This window comes from Vollenhovia emeryi, unplaced genomic scaffold (genome assembly GCF_000949405.1).
Source record: "Vollenhovia emeryi isolate VEMERY1.0 unplaced genomic scaffold, V.emery_V1.0 DF939180.1, whole genome shotgun sequence".
In the NCBI taxonomy this organism is placed as follows: Eukaryota; Metazoa; Arthropoda; class Insecta; order Hymenoptera; family Formicidae; genus Vollenhovia; species Vollenhovia emeryi.
This window is the reverse complement of record NW_011967186.1, coordinates 1301793-1318123: the sequence shown is the minus strand read 5'-3', so window position 1 is coordinate 1318123 and position 16331 is coordinate 1301793. Positions and strand designations below refer to the sequence as shown.

Below are 16331 nucleotides of genomic sequence, written 5' to 3'. Positions count from 1 at the left end.
GACGCGCTATGCATTATCTCTCTCGTTACATTGTCTTGTATTATACCTTTATCTAATTCACAACAATTACCTAATTTACTGAAGAAGTTATCTGGTATTGTCTCCAAAAGATTTTTCCAGATACTGTATCTGTAGGAAACTGTTATATCTTTGTGCACAAATTATTTGTAATTATGCAAATACCTTCTCTCAGTTTTTTAATATACATTTTCGTCAGTATATGACGGCCCGTTAAATGTTCATCGAATAATGCCAAGCTGCTGTAACCCTTTCTAAACCTCGAGACGATACGAACGAAATTTAATAAGTTTATCAAATCGGTACGTACAAGCGGATTTTAATCGGCAAAATTTATAGATTCTCAATTTTCTACATTTTTGTCTTTCATTTTGCAGGTCATGGTCGATGAAGTATTTACTTTTGGCAATAAGTTCTTTTACAAATGTAAGACCGGTGCTAAATGTTATACAGGAACAATTGCTTTATAGAATGTGGGTACCATATGATTATATTAAACATACCTCTGCTGTTCTGGATTATGTCCATTCGGTAGCTCTAATTTTCGCCACTAATCATAAATGTCGGTACAGAGACTCTAGTCTTCAGATTGTTCTTGCAAACGTATTTCACACGCCGGTACATATCTCAGCGTCCAGAACTATAACTTTACTGGTGTACGCCATTCGTATGTTCGTACAAATTTACGTTTACTGCTGGTCCGGAAATTATGCTCAAGGTAAATCTAACTGCTTGTATTCCGCGATCCATCCTCACATACCTTGCAACAAGTGAAACAAATGTAATATTAACTGTAATTATGTTCAACGTGCACAAAATGTCAATGTTGTACATAATCGACAACATTATCAATCGCTCACAAACCAATCATTCTATCGACACATGATTATGAAAATTATAACCACTCTTTAAATTGATGTTGGATATATATACGCGCGTGTGTGACTTAACTGAAATCGATATCGAGTCTAACTTTGGAGCGATTACATATAAATCAAGTAATAAAAATCAATAGAGGTGCGCACCAATCGAGGGTGCGAATGAAATATCCTTCTCGGACACACACTTGATTATAGCGCAAAATTATCGATATAATTTTACTGTATATGGTAACATAAATGTTTTTTTTTCGAATTTACTGACAGGGAAGTACATTACTTTCGTATGTATACAAATTCACGTACACAAATCAGATATAATTTAACAATCTCTCAAAGTATGAAATGTGTATTTTTAAAAGTATTTAGTTTTATAAAATTTTTATACATATATTTACGAGAGGTAAAGTGTAAAACAATACAAATTTTATACGTAAAAAAGAAATTTGAGTTATACAAAAGACTAATTTGTTCATTTAAATAAATAAATTTTATGTATACTTATTTTACATCTTATTAAATTTTTTTGTATTGATACGTGGTCTCATTTTTGTATGTGAAATATAAAATGTAGTCACTCCAACTCTAATTTCAGTTCTAAAATGGATGTCAACGTAATAAAATTTTCGCATGAAAACAAAGCTTCCTCTACGAGGAAGCAAAATGGATATCATTTGTGTGTTCAAATTATACTTTTAATTCCTACATTAGAAAATTAACTGTTAGGAAAACGCAAGATTTTTATTAAAATTGTGTTATGTATTTAATATCTATATAATATAATATATTGAAAGAGATAGAGAGAGAGAAACTTTCATTATATTTTTTCTTTTAATTGCCATCTTAAACTGTTAGACATAAAACTCAATATTATTTTTAATTATTCAATATATCTGTTGCAAAAAATTGAGTGCAAAACACCGACATTTTTCGTTTTAATAAAGTTCTAAATCTACGTACATACTGGGTCAAAGTAGATAATAACGATCAGAGTTTGGAAATATTACCTGTAAATATTTGAGAATAACTTTATTCATTATCAATTTTGCGATTTACAAATTGTCTTTTCATTTCAAATGTAACAATACCGACAGCTACACCAACATTTAAGCTGTCAACGCCATTGGTCAATGGTATATTAACACGAGTGCAATTTCTTGCACGTAGTAATTTACACGACTCAAGACTAACACCTTCGGTTTCTCCACCAATAACAAGTACTACTTCCCTTTCTGTAAAATCTAATGTATAGTAAGGTTTAACTGAAAGTTGAGATATTATTTGGTTTTTTAGCAATCTAGTTTTAGCTGTTGATTTATGTAATTTGGTTTCCCTCATCAATTGGTTTACCACATTATCTTCAGTATTTTCATTATCACCCACATCTACATTATCTTCTTCCATATAATTATTATTGCCTTCGATGGAAGTGCTTACAGTTGACTCTGAATTAACCTTATGATCTGTTGAGTCATTTTCATACGTTATATTGTTATCCGCTAGAAAAATTGCAGACTCGTCACTTATCAACGTCGGAATGTTATCCCATGAAACGGATGTAACTATTGGTAGGCGAAAATGTGCACCTATAGCGCTGCGCACAACTTTGGGCTCCCATAAATCCACACACCCTAAACAATCCGGAATTAATAAAAAAAAAAGTTACGGACTACTAAAAATTAGGTAAACGTGCAAGTTACCTTTCATTAATACCAACTTCTCGCAACCGACTGCAGCAGCAGCTCTTACAATAGTCCCTAAATTTCCTGGTTCTCTGATATTGTCACAGATGATAGTCAAAGGTATAGTATCCTCAGGTGGTTCTTTGTCCTCTACATCTGGGATTTCAAAGATTCCTGCACCCAAAATACAACAATAATTATATACAGATATCGTAAAGAATTATTTGCCGCCAGTACATGACTAACCAACGTAGAAAAATTGCTAAACAACCGGCAACTTCTAATTAAAGAAATTTATTACGAAAAATATCACCTCAGCCGGGGTTTGAACCTGGACTTCCCTACCAGTGTATTTTTCGCAATAAATTTCTTTAATTAGAACTTGGCAGTTAGCGTCCTCTAGCAATTTTTCTACATACAGATATGTGCTTTTTGCAGATTGTGCTAACCCAGATAGCACACATAGTTCTACGAATATCCTTCTGGAGTACAAATATTCTTAATTTCAGAATATTCGAATCGAATCTTCTATAAATATATATAGATTGTTGTATCGCCAGTAATTAAAACAAAATACTCAAGGATTAGATCGACCAAGGCTGGCAGTTTTAGTTTAGTTTAAATTTTACCACGACGTTTCGGCCAGTAATACTGGTCCTTTTCAAGTGGATCCTATTGCTTGTGACAACGAAGCATAGGAAAATATAAAATAAGGCTAATCGTCATCGCACATAGAAACATACACCTTCACACGTGTCATGTCACCAAGAGACTGAGTAGCCAGTATTACTGGCCGAAACGTCGTGGTAAAATTTAAACTAAAATAAAACTGCCAGCCTTGGTCGATCTAATCCTTGAGTATTTTATATATTGTTACAATTAGAAATCGTATATTCATAACAAAGAACGTTTTTATAACATTTGTCGAGAATGTCTTTGGAATATTCGTTCAGAATAATTTTTTAATATTCATTGAGTTGATGTATTGCACATTGTTCATTGTGTAATATACTTATCTTTTACAAAAGACAGTGAAACCTGTGATCCTACCATGTACAACCAATACGCTATATTCGATGGATTATTCTATTCACGTTCGAAAAAGATTTACTAAGTGCCAGTCGAATGTTCCATGAACATGAGATAAATATATAAGAATGACCTATGGAATGTTCCAAATATTCTTGAAGAATATTCTTAAAATGTTCATAGGAGTGTCTTGTGCTATCTGGGAACAGTGTTGCCTTCTTATCAACGAAATTTACCAATAATTCCAGGAGAAGTTGTCAAGTTGGACCACAACTGAATCGTACGATACGGAATTTTATACAGTGTTACTTCTGCGGGAAGCGACAGTGGCAGTATATCGGATAGTCTATTGAAAAATATCACTTTTGGTACCACCCCTGCCTCAAGTGCATCTTTGATTAGGCGATAGCCTTCCAGCAGCATTTGACCATTCTTTTCTCTCTGCTTTTTTGTCTTTACATCTATCATCAACGAGCTGAAACACGAAATGCAAATGGTATTACTCGTAGCATTGCACTTTCCAGAGGTTACATGAACATCATTTAGAAAACTGTATACCTTATGAGCTTATCGTTTGCCTCCAGGGCTGTATATTTTAGTTTTGTGCCAGAACTTTCTTTAATTTCAGGTTCCTCCTTAGCTTTCCTTTTCTCTTCGCGTGAATTGTCTCTTGATCTCCTACGTGTTCTAGCAGTTCTTGGTTTATTAGGTTTCGTCGTGTCATCAGTATCGAGAATCTCGTGTTCATTGACAATAGCAACAGGCCTGCGACTATACCATTCAGTACCATATCCGCATTTAATTGTCGATCTTAAATTGCCTGGTCTTAACAGTTTTGCGCCGTGAATCGACCTAAGCGTCAACTGCACAATATTCAGCAACATTCTTATTTTGAAAAATCCGCTCCAACTATCGTGTGCTATTTCATTCAATAATTATTTTAATAATCACTGTGTTACAATAACGTCCCGACACTTTAACCACGTGCTAATTCAAGATACCGAAAGAATAAATTTACCGCATGTGCTCTCGCACACATTCGGCGTCGTGAAAATACCGTAGACGCGCTCCACGCTCCACGCAGAAAGTGCGCCCCTAGAGTGTGCTCGGAAAGTGCGTAACTAACATTGACCATACGTCGATGGTAGCGAACCTTATTTAGCTAGGACTCAAACCATATCTGTTAATAATGGATGCATCTCTATTAGCACAATTATATTATTGGACAAATTAACATCCTGTCCAGGCTCTTATAACCTTTATTATAATTATTATTAATAACAATTTAATTATCAATTAACCAATTCCTCGGCTAACTTCAGATATTCCACCAAACTGTGTTGTAGTCTTGTTGATACAGAAGTTATAAAAAAATATATAAAAATTATTAAAAACTATTAAAAATTATTAAAAAATATATATTAAAAACCTAATTTATGATTTTATACTTGTTAGAATGTAATTTAATATTTTGAACAAACGGTTTATTCTTGGTAACATATAATGATTATAATACAGTATAATAACATACATTGTGCGTTTTATAAAAATCATCCTTGTTTTAATTTCAAGATCGATGCAAAACATTAAATGCAGAATAGGACGTTTTGAGAATCTAAAAAGTAAAATACAGCGACAATGCAATTTATACGCTTCATTGAATAATATCAAAGTGAAAGCATTAATTTTAGTACTGACGCTAGCGTAAGAGTCCAACGATAACGTTACCAAGAAAGTGCTGGTAAATTTTATAGGTTTCGTGCTACGCTTCATGATCATCAATAGATCTTTTCGTTCGCTAATTGTCATTAATATCCAATCCATTTCAAACACCGCTTCACCCAGTCCAGTACTCTGAACAAACACAAACTATTAATATTATTAAACGATTTAGGAAACTAATTTATAATTGTAAAACAAGCGCATTTTTCCGTAACATTGTCTTTGGTCTATGTGTTTATACGTGGAAAATTATTATTACCTTAAGCATGACTTCGTTTCCAGCCCAGCAATATATAAAAATTTGCACGAACATGCAAAATGTGAAAATAATTAACGTTACGAAGTCTGCAACCGTTATAGGAGAAGATAAATAATACACACTTGCACATAATATTAATATGCTGGCAAAGAATTGTACAAAGAGTACTTGGCTGAATATTTCATTGGCCATCTCGGCAAATCTAAAAATATACGCTTATTGTATAGCAATATTACAGACAATATTAAAAATTATAAATCCAAAATTATGTTAATTCTAGAGATACACGATGCATACGTTTATCTTGTAACCATGATATGTGTATATTATGTGCGTACCCAATAACAATTCTTGCGCGCAAATTTTGCTTGTCTTACGCATGCAAATTTGTATGCGATTTGCCCGAGTTTTGTCCGTAAGATATGTTCAGTCTGTGCTTTTGCACGCAAGTGGCTAGCTCGTGTATCAACGTATAATGTTGCGCGCAAATATCGACTCGCGTACAAAAATGGCTCAACAGCGCAAGCAAAATTCTATCCAAGTGCGTCGTCGTAATGCCAGATGTTTGCGCGCAAAATGTTTTCTGGGTACAATGTACGAAAAATTATATAGAGAAAAAATACACTTGACGCGAGACCGCGTCTCTAGATATACGTGTAATAAATTTTTCAAAATGCTTGACAAACCTGATTATGCACAGATGATAATAGATATGCTCTGATAACCTGCTTGTTCCATTTGGCGTGTCGTTCAAATTTTTGCAAACTTGTTGCCCCTTGTTAGATTTTATCTCTCGCTGAAGGCGATGTGTCAGAATTTCCAATTGTGCGCATATTTGTAGACACAATCCTAATAACAAGGTTTCCGTAGCGACGTTTACGAATGTGCCAACAATTAGAGCTAACATTTCGTGAAGAGATGTAAGCCAGAATAAAGAGGGTGGCGTATAATGGTATGGTACCCATATCCTATGAGGTAATTCGCTGTGAAAAGTGGAGAGCACCTGTCCTGTTATAGCACCAGTGGTAGAAAATGATGCCAAAACCGTATAACTTATGGTACATGATCTGTTAAATAAATTACCCACTTCTTTAGCAAGACTGATTATTGTCAAGAATAACAATACATTAGTACTTGCACATACTTGCCTAATTAAACGATCATATTTCATTTGTATATTAATCTCTTCTTCGTCGCAGGCTTTGCATGGTTTTTCTTGCAGTATTTTGATTAAGCTGATAATTTCACTGCGGCGAGTTATGGCAGTAGCTGCTTTACAAAATGCAGTAATAGCCGAAAGAAGCATTAACAAATTCGTAGCAAAATCGTCCATGTTGTCAACGATAAAAATGATATCGAGCAATTGAGTTAGTACCGAGAAGTTCAATAGATACATCGTAAAAAAAGTAAGCATGCTGTATAGATGTGTGGAACATTTCGAAGACCATTTGATCGGTCGCCACACACCACCGATAGTGTAGAATAAAAAATTGAGAGACAGTAACTGCATTTCTATAATTGCTACAATCTAGTAGAGCCAGAAAAAGATCATTGTTCATTAAAAAACAATTCTTACTAATAACATGTCAAAGTGATATATTAAAACAGCATCTCTCTAATGTATCACAAAACTAATGAAATTGATAAAAACTTATTAAAAGTTTTAATTCGCTAGATTTATAATAAACAATGTTCTGCATAATAACACAAGTATACGATGGGAAAGACTTTGAAGTCTGAACAAAATTATGAATTTAAATAAACGCAAAATATCACACGTTTATTGTTCACATTCTGTTCACTTTTAGCACTTTTAACTAAAAACTTCAAACACGCTTAACTCTTCACATACGCAGTGATATGTAATTAAATTTGAGATTTGTCGGTGCTACAATTTCATGGTACTCAAGATTATCATCTTGTGATTTTGTTTCAACTTGTATGCACCGTGGAAATAGCTTTGAGATATTTTCAAACTTACTTTTCACTTATATTCTTTTGCAGCACATACGAAAGACTTGTAGCTTATGATAAAACCGTATAGCTCGAACCGTATAACTTCAATTTGTACGTAGCGTCTTCTGTTTTGTTGAGAGTAATTAATACTGAGCGAACTTGCGACAAAGGTTCTTGAGGCACTACGAATAATTACATGCTTGCAACCCTATGGGGTTGCTCGGGAAGGGTAATGACAGTTATTAACAACTTATAGCACAGCTGATACTTTCCGTTGATATGAAAATGCCGTAATGTAATCTAATCTTACTATTTGATGAAATTGATGAAGATTAATATTCCAAGATGTCGCGATGTGTCTCAGGAAGGGACGACACAATATGCTTTCAAGGTAGTATTTACTGCAAAATTCTCACAATTCTATTTATAAAATGTAGCTTATACCGTACGTGAGTACGTACAAAATGTACATAATATTTTCGATCTCTGTGGATATTACATTTATATTTTTAACAAACTGTTAAATGATATTAATATAGTACGTGTAGAAATGCGAATACTATCTCTCAATTTCTTATTATTCACCATGAGTGGTGTATGGCGACCAATCGAATGGACGTCGAAATGCTCCAGACGCTTATACAGCATGTTCACTTTCTCCACACTGTATTTGTTGCATTTCTCGATGCTGATCCAATTTATGGATATCGTTCTTGTTGTTGATAATATGGACGATTTTGCTACGACTGCCTTGTTTTTCCTTTCGACTGTCAGTGCAGTCTGCAAAGCGGTCACTACCGTAACGCGTCGCAGTGACATTATTAACTTAGTCAAAATTCTACAAGAAGAGCCATGCAAACCTAGCAACGAGGATGAGATTAATATTCAAAGAAAATACGACGTCTTAATCAGGTATATCCAGATATACTGATATAACTTCCGACGATATTCGGAAGTCTTCAATTGCAGAAATTTATTATTTGTTATCTCTCTTTCTCCTCTCGTACACAGATCGTATTCCATAAGTTACACACGTTTGGCAGCGTTTTCTGCCACTGGTGCTGTCATAGGAGAAATATTAGCTATGTTACAAGGTGAATTGCCTTACAGAGGATGGGTGCCCTACGACATTTACACTTCGCTTCTTTTATTTTTACTTACATCCCTCCAAGAAATGTTAGCTGTGATTTTCGGTACAATTGTAAATGTCGCTACGGAAACTATCGTATTAGGGTTTTGCTTACAAACGTGTTCGCAACTTGAAATTCTGAAATATCGTCTACAAAAGGAGATCCTAAAATCTAACGAGAAGGAAGAGACTCGTGAAAATCCACTGAAAAGCGTTTCATATAAGAGAAATAGATTGTCAAAACACATTCATTATCACCTGTGCATAATCAGGTTTGTTAAGTCCATTGAGTGTTGTCAATAAATACCTATATATAGATTGTTCCATCTCTCAGGCCTGGTCTACAATGAGTTGCTAGTCGCTAGTCAGAAGTCGGAACCATATGTTGATCCTTTTCCTTTCTGGGTGGAAGAAACAGGACCGACATATAGTTCTGACTACCGACTAACGACTAACAACCCATTGCAGACCGGGCCATATAATATGATGTAATCTGTGTATACCGAAATTCAGCTATATTAATTATTCTACGTTATGAATCCAGAATTAATAATAGTTTATCTGTTGTATTAACAATTTATTAAAGTATTATATAATTTTCTACGTAACAAAAATTTTATAGGTTTGCCAAACTGGTTAATGATGTATTCAATCAAGTACTTTTTGTTCAATTTTTTGCGAGTATATTTACATTATGTACAAGTACGTACTATCTGTCTTCTCATACGACAGTTGAAGATTTTGTGAAATTAGTTATTTATACATTTTGCATGTTTGTGCAAATTTTTGTGTATTGCTGGGCTGGAAACGAAGTTATACTTAAGGTAGTTACAACTTTCTATAAATTAAAAGAAAACGCCGAATGACAATAAAATCTACGGCGTTTCTGTAGAATTTAAAAAAAATTTAAAAAAGTTTATGCAAACAGATTATATTATAAAGAAAATATGTTTACGCCGTACATTTCTTTTACAATTATTATTTCTAGAGATAAATGTTTATATTAATGGCTCTTTTTATGCAGAGTGTTGAATTGGGTGAAGCTGTATATGAAATGGATTGGATATTGTTGAATATTAATGAACAAAAGGACCTGCTAATGATCATGAAACGTAGCAAAAGACCTATAAAATTCACTAGCACCTTTTTGGTGACACTATCTTTGGAATCTTATGGCAATGTCAGTATTAATGTGAATGCTTTCTTTGATATTATTACTAATATATCATTTTACTTATAGATTCTCAAAGCATCGTACTCTGCATTTAATGTTCTGCAACAGAGAATTTGAGATTCAAGTAATGTTTACTCTTTTACAATGTATGCAATATAATATCTCATGAATGAAAATAATATATAATTTCTTGTAAATAAAACTCTTGCCCAAATATAGCATTGTTATATAAATATACTGTATACAATGTATTGTACAATACACGCGCGACAAACGTTGGTGAAGTATAATTTTGTAGATGATATCCATTTGCATCCATTTACGATTCAAACTTAATGACAGTAATTAGCAACTTGATAGGAACGGAGAACGCACGTTCTACCATTTTTCTTAATATGAAAAAGTCGTAATTATGACGTAATCGTGCCATTCGAGAAAATTGACAATGAGACAAATTAGTTCCAACATATTGTATCGTTCCCAGGAAGTAAAATACATTTTCGTTTCTTTCAAATTATATTGTGAAAGCGTAATTATAAAATGTACCGTATATGACGTGCACAACTGTCCAGTTGCGTTTGTTCACCCACAGAAAAAATTTCCGGATCCAATGCTATTACACTCTAATGTATTATAAAATAGGCCAATCATATTTTCTTACAGAGAAAGGAATGAAATTATTGGATAAGAAATTTGACACCTGTATCCCTGTACCCATAAAGCTCTCCAATAAAAAAACTATAATAATAAATTCAATTAAAATTCTTCCTGGTATAATTATAGCCTTCAGTGACAGAAGAATCTCTGGATTAGAGGTGATTTGGATTAGCAATAATTAAGAGGATTATGTATCAATAATAGCACAGCAGAGGACCACTTTGAACGATGATTCATGCCAAGTTAAAATAAAGCTGAGGTTATTAAAAACCAGATGTTTATGGAGGTCACTTGAGATCAGATGCCACGAACGGATCACATATACCAACGAACGAGTTTGTGGCAATAATATCTGCGGTACATGTGTTTGGAGATCTATTCTTTGCAAAGAGTTCGATGTGTTAACATTTATCGTATTTGTTTATACCTGGACTAGACTGAAAAGTGAATTGAGCAAACAACTGAAACATATTTTTATTATAGTGCAGTGCCAATGACAATTTGTGATCATCAATGTTGAAGAGTCTATCTTTTTTAGTGTTGTTTTAAACTTTATATGACTTTCCAGTCTTTCACAGAATCTGTCGTTGATAATTTCTTCTATAACGTGATGTGTCTGAAGAAAATGTTATTGCAAAGAAATAAACACTTTCTTCCTTTCTAAACTGACCGATTCAATTGCATGCAGTGCGTTTTTCCATTTACTAAAAATAGGTGACAAATCATCATAATGAAAATAATTATATATAACGTATAGCCTACTGATATATTTATCATTTTTTATGTTTCTTTTATATTTCTTGTATATGTATATCGTATCTTTCCCTTACATGACACTTCTCTTTTATCTTTAAAAATAACGTTCTTCTCAACAGGTTCGTTAGTATTGAGAACGAAAATAAAATTCAGTTAAAGTTTAGACGTTTCTCTCAGTGCGTTACTGTCTTGTCATACAAGATTCAATATACAATATCAGACAAGAAGATATAACCAAATGGAATTTCAGGAAAAATCCACCTTTGCTAAGGAAAATCCAGTTTATGACGCCATCCCTCTAATTATTATTGATAAAACAGGAAAGAAATATCCTAAAGGTCTGTATAGAGTTTCATTATATTATCTAATTAATTTGTTTTTCATAAAAATAATATTCTAAATTGTCATAGTTTCTTAATTAGAGAAAGTGCTAATTAAAAGATATGAAAGCATTATTTGTTATAAATCCTTTTCTAAACAAAACATTTCAAAATGCAAAAATTTTAAAACAAGCGTTTATAAATAATGTGAAGTATTTTAGATTAATTTTTTCACCAATTAGTTTTTGAAAACTTCTTAAAAATTATAATGAAGTTGTAATCAAATAATATTGTAAAAAAAATGAGTCATTAGAACCTATTAAAAAAAGTGGAGTTTCCCAAAAAATATTCTTAAACATTCACTGGGTGTGCACGTGTCTATGTGGTGACATTTAAACAAATTTCTAATTCTCTTTACAAACTCCTTAAACGCATCATAAATATTGAGTGTATAAATAGCTATACAGAAATAGAATTCAAAATTTGAATACATTAAATATAATTTATTATTTCAGATACGACAGAGAATCTAAAATATTACGTTTCTAGTCCATCTTGGATGAAATTTCGTTTACTATTATTTTGGATATTGTGGGCTGCATTAATAATGGCAATAACAATCCTTTTTCTTACATTCTTTTGCTTTACACCTCGAATGTGCCATGGTTCAAATATATGTAAGTATAAATAAATGTATATATATAAAATAAAAATTTATAATAAATAATACATTCTTTCATTATAAAAAAATATAAAATACAGTTTTGTAAAATCATTAAATTTTGTCACTCAATTACTTAGTAATTTATTTTTACTAAAACAAATTTTTCGAAAACTAATAAATCTGATTGATAAGAATTTAATTAATACTTTATTGTTAATAGAATTCTACGAATTTAGAAAATTCTCTTCAACGAACTTTTGTAAATTGGTGGGTAAATTACGTTAAATATAAAGTATATCTTGTATGCGTGTGTGTGTGTATGTATACTATTCACAGAGAACAAATATTATAGATTTTAATTTTTAATAAAATAACAAAATGTCAAGTTTTGTTAAATTAATTAAGTTATACATTGATTTATATGTTGTATGTGTGTTTCAGTAAATACATTGTCTCATAAGATGCAATGGAAACGTCATGGCGCCTAATAATTTAGATTATTATATGTTTCTATTGTATATTCATGTTTTAAGTAATAACGTTAATATTAAAATTACTAATAATATAGTAAACAAAGAATATCACACGTGTAGCTAATAGAAAAGTACCCAATCATGAAAATGAAATTGTATACTTCTGTTATATTTTTATACTAGCGCAACTGTACAGTAGATTATAAACACTACGTATACTTTAACATTAACTTTTTATTTACATAATTTATTTAATTACAGCTTGAAAATATTTTGTAAATCCATTATGTACACACACACCTATATATATAAAATTCTTTGATTCCAAAAATGCAGTATTCAAAAATCCTCAATAAAAGATAGCGACTATAATGAAATAAGTATATAAATTATACATTTTGTCCTCTTTTAAAAAACCTAGCGACTTTATTGTAGCACTTTTATATACTAGCAAGATTTAACTTTACTTTATTTTATACATTTTATTTAAAATAATTTATGGAAACTAAATTCAGTTACACACATACATTCTCATATTTTATTGATAAACTTATGGAACTTTATCTTGTGCAAGAATAATTATATATGATAAATCACATTTGAAAATTCTCTTTTCTCTCTATTCTCATTGTAATCCTGAAATTTAATTAACCCTAAATAAATATTATTTTAGCTCCAGTTTATTTAAAAAATGTTATAATAATTATAATTATGCAATCTAACATAGGAAAAGATTTCTACTTTTGCACAATTTTAACTAAAATTTATATCAATATCCTGTTCGACAATTAATGCAAAAATACAATGGAATAAACAAAAAATTAAGTTAATCTTCTTGTTTGGCAAGTGATTGGGATTGTTTCAAAACCGATTGCGATTCTCGATTTGATTTTCCTTGAATTAACGTTGTTGAACTTAACATAACAGAAATCTGTTCTGGCAAAGGACACGCGATCAACAGAAGGTTCTCCGCGTTATAGTACTTATTCAATAATTGATGCAACTGCGTGAATGCAGCGCAAATATTATTCTTTACTGGTTTAAACAGAATAAATTCAGTTTCTTTGTTAGCTAAATACAATTGCATCGATTGCTGTACCTCGGGACATTTGAATTTGATTATCCGCAATACATCAGCCACTGTGGTTGCTATTTCTTGCGCACTGCCTAATGCATTTTCCTGACTCGAGTTGCTTGCATCAATCAACTTTTCTTTCTCTAGTAATTTGATAATAGGATAAATCAATAGATAAGTTGCATGTTGTATTAATCGCTGGCACGTAAGTCTCAACTTTGCGTCCACATGCTTCCTCGAATCGATAAGTTGCTCCTTCATCTGCGGCGCACCTTCCAAGAGAAACTGCAATAACGCGTTGTTCGACAAGGTGAAGAACCTGGAACTCTTTTCGAGCAGTCCGAATGCAGCGGTCTTCACTTTAGAGAAGTCCAGGCTGTATTCCTTGATTGTAAAGTCCACTTGGAACGGGGCAATTTGTTCTCGAAGAATGAGCAGGTGCTTTATCTGAAATAACTCTGCGTCCAATGTGCTCGCTTTCTTCTCGATTTCATGCCTGGCATTCTCGATGCTCTGGACGCAGTGGGAAATGGCCTCCTGGCTCAATGACTGGAACACAGATCTGTCGACGCAACGGTAGAGCCTCGACAGACACACCAGAGTCCTGCGCACCGTCGGATACCACATGGCATGCAGATCCGCCGGGGAACTTCCCATGTGTGTCTTCTGATAAATGGAATCGATAACTATGTGATTTCGAGAAACCGGTTCTAGAGCGGAACTGTCGGTGGACGACACCGAGATCTTCTTCATGCGAGTCTGGCGAGTTGCTTCCCTGATTGACTCCGCTATGTCCTCCATCATCTTCAGCTTTTCCGGATACGCCAGGTCGCCTGCCGAAGGATTGTAGTTGAGCACGTCGGACTGCAGGTATAGATGCGCGCGGAACACCAATCTCTCTTGGACATCGTGCAACAGCTGTAAGCAAATGTTCCCGAAGCCTTCCAGTGGTTCGAAGTTGTTCTGCACGTGCTCGTCCAGCATCTCTATTCGTAGAATGCAGCAGATCTCTGCCAGTGTCTCGAGATGATTGATGTGTATTATGAAAGGTCTCAGTGCGTCGTACAGAGAAGTGCACAGGCTCTCCAGGTACGCGGTCAATCCACTTGATTGTTTCGAGAAGAATTCGTAGAAGAGTTTATGCTCGTCTATCGACGCGTGCAAGAGCAACGCGCAGGAATGTCGTACTAAACTACAGTGGTCGCCGTTATACTTTTCTCTTATCGAACTCAGGGACTTCTGTATACTAGTACCTAGCACCAAGCCTCGCTGACTCCAGTAATACTGATGGCACTCGGACAACAGGCTGTCGTACTCCTGCCTTTTGTACGATTTGCTCTCAATCTGCCTGATAACCGGTCTCGTTTTGGACAAGATCGTCTGAAATCTGCCGTAGAATAAAGCGAGCGCCGCGTCCCCGCTCTCCGGCGAGTTTTCGTTGTCCCTCAAGTTTAGAATACTTTCGGTGGTCTTAGAAAACAAGTTGGAAATGTAATTCTGTATCAGCGCAATCGCCTTCGACTGGCAATGCTTGTATCTCACCAGATAAGTCCCACTTTCGCTGTACGACGAGTTGTTCTGCATAAAATCTATGTTTGCGTCGATCTTATCCAATATAGCGAAGAACATGTCGCTGTTCACCGACAAGGTGGACGCATCCAGCTTTTCTATAATCACGTCGATCTCCTTGAAATACTTAACGTACTCGGTGATGCCGTCGATCGTCGCATTTAACTGCTTCTGATCGAAGATCAGCTGTTCGCTGGCCTCGTACAGGGAAGTGGTCTTGCCGGACACCTCGGTGTACTGCTTGTAAAGCGCCGAGAAATCGTCCAGCGTCTCCTCTATCTGGGAGCAAACGTCCTGGCACTCGGATCTCCGCGACTTCAGTTCCTCGAGGTACAGACTGTACTTCATGTCGTACATGGATACGTATTTCCTCTCCAGAAGCAAGAAGTGCTGAAGTAACTCCTGGTACCTGTCAATCGGAGACACGCTCTCCCGACAATTCTCCTCGTGCGACTTCTCGTCGCCATCGATCACGCCGGACTGCAGATTCGATAACGGGAAGAAGGAGGCGACGACGGTCTCCAGACTCGTCAAGCAGTCCTTCTGACAATCTGTCAACGGAGCCAGGGAACTGTCACCGTGGTCCCACTGAATGAGGTTATGTGGAATCGCCTTCGTCTGAGACATTTTACTTGCAACGGTGATCCTCAAACACTGACATAATCGCACGTGGCTCGTTTACGTGCGACTCAAAGTATACTCGCCAAGTGATTGAATAATTGAATTTAGAAGTGCGAATCGGCAATTCCAGAAAGTGTCGCCGACGAGAACTGTTTACGTGTTACTCTCGACGTGGCTCCGCCTGCAAGTGGCTCGGCAAGTGCAACCTGGCGTGCAACGTGATCGACCTACCCCTACCTGCCCTGCCTCGCCGATATTACAGATCTGCACTTTGCAGCTGAACCGTCTGCACTAAATAAGTTCAGAGCTTATACCTTAAACGCAGGACAACCAGTATGGCCACTCGCGC

General features: G+C 34.6%; 5 protein-coding genes across 6 annotated transcripts in view; 2 read left to right on the top strand and 3 right to left on the bottom strand.

The window, feature by feature from the left end:
• Positions 1–1901: 1901 nt before the first annotated feature.
• LOC105563181 (rRNA methyltransferase 3, mitochondrial) lies at positions 1902–4703 on the bottom strand. Its single transcript, XM_012014555.1, has 4 exons — positions 4166–4703; positions 3844–4082; positions 2597–2752; positions 1902–2527 (listed from the first exon to the last, which is right to left on the bottom strand). The coding sequence occupies exons 1-4, from the start codon at positions 4489–4491 to the stop codon at positions 1926–1928; spliced, it is 1323 nt and encodes a 440-aa protein (XP_011869945.1). The 5' UTR covers positions 4492–4703; the 3' UTR covers positions 1902–1925.
• A 359-nt stretch (positions 4704–5062) lies between these two features.
• Positions 5063–7688, bottom strand: LOC105563180 (putative odorant receptor 85d). Of its 2 annotated transcripts, XM_012014552.1 has the most exons (6): positions 7570–7688; positions 6737–7116; positions 6275–6655; positions 5589–5790; positions 5336–5461; positions 5063–5222 (listed from the first exon to the last, which is right to left on the bottom strand). In XM_012014552.1, exons 2-6 carry the CDS (start codon positions 7096–7098, stop codon positions 5175–5177), a joined length of 1119 nt encoding a protein of 372 aa, XP_011869942.1. In that variant the 5' UTR covers positions 7099–7116; positions 7570–7688; the 3' UTR covers positions 5063–5174. The 2 variants fall into 2 exon arrangements, with proteins under 2 accessions (XP_011869942.1, XP_011869943.1); XM_012014553.1 differs by lacking the exon at positions 5336–5461 and having other exon boundaries at positions 6275–7116.
• A 93-nt stretch (positions 7689–7781) lies between these two features.
• LOC105563176 lies at positions 7782–11263 on the top strand. The gene is made up of 6 exons (XM_012014546.1): positions 7782–7935; positions 8084–8456; positions 8556–8945; positions 9296–9497; positions 9698–9853; positions 9914–11263. Exons 1-6 carry the CDS (start codon positions 7890–7892, stop codon positions 9962–9964), a joined length of 1218 nt encoding a protein of 405 aa, XP_011869936.1. The 5' UTR covers positions 7782–7889; the 3' UTR covers positions 9965–11263.
• Positions 10823–16331, top strand: part of LOC105563178 (putative odorant receptor 85d) — a 25206-nt gene continuing 19697 nt past the window's right edge. Inside the window, exons 1-3 of the mRNA XM_012014548.1 lie at positions 10823–10861; positions 11380–11598; positions 12096–12257. Coding sequence (XP_011869938.1) covers positions 11499–11598; positions 12096–12257 — 262 coding nt within the window. The 5' untranslated portion in view covers positions 10823–10861; positions 11380–11498. The remainder of the gene's footprint in view (positions 10862–11379; positions 11599–12095; positions 12258–16331) is intronic.
• Positions 13365–16299, bottom strand: LOC105563177 (conserved oligomeric Golgi complex subunit 3). The gene has a single exon (XM_012014547.1). The coding sequence runs from the start codon at positions 15986–15988 to the stop codon at positions 13544–13546; it is 2445 nt and encodes an 814-aa protein (XP_011869937.1). The 5' UTR covers positions 15989–16299; the 3' UTR covers positions 13365–13543.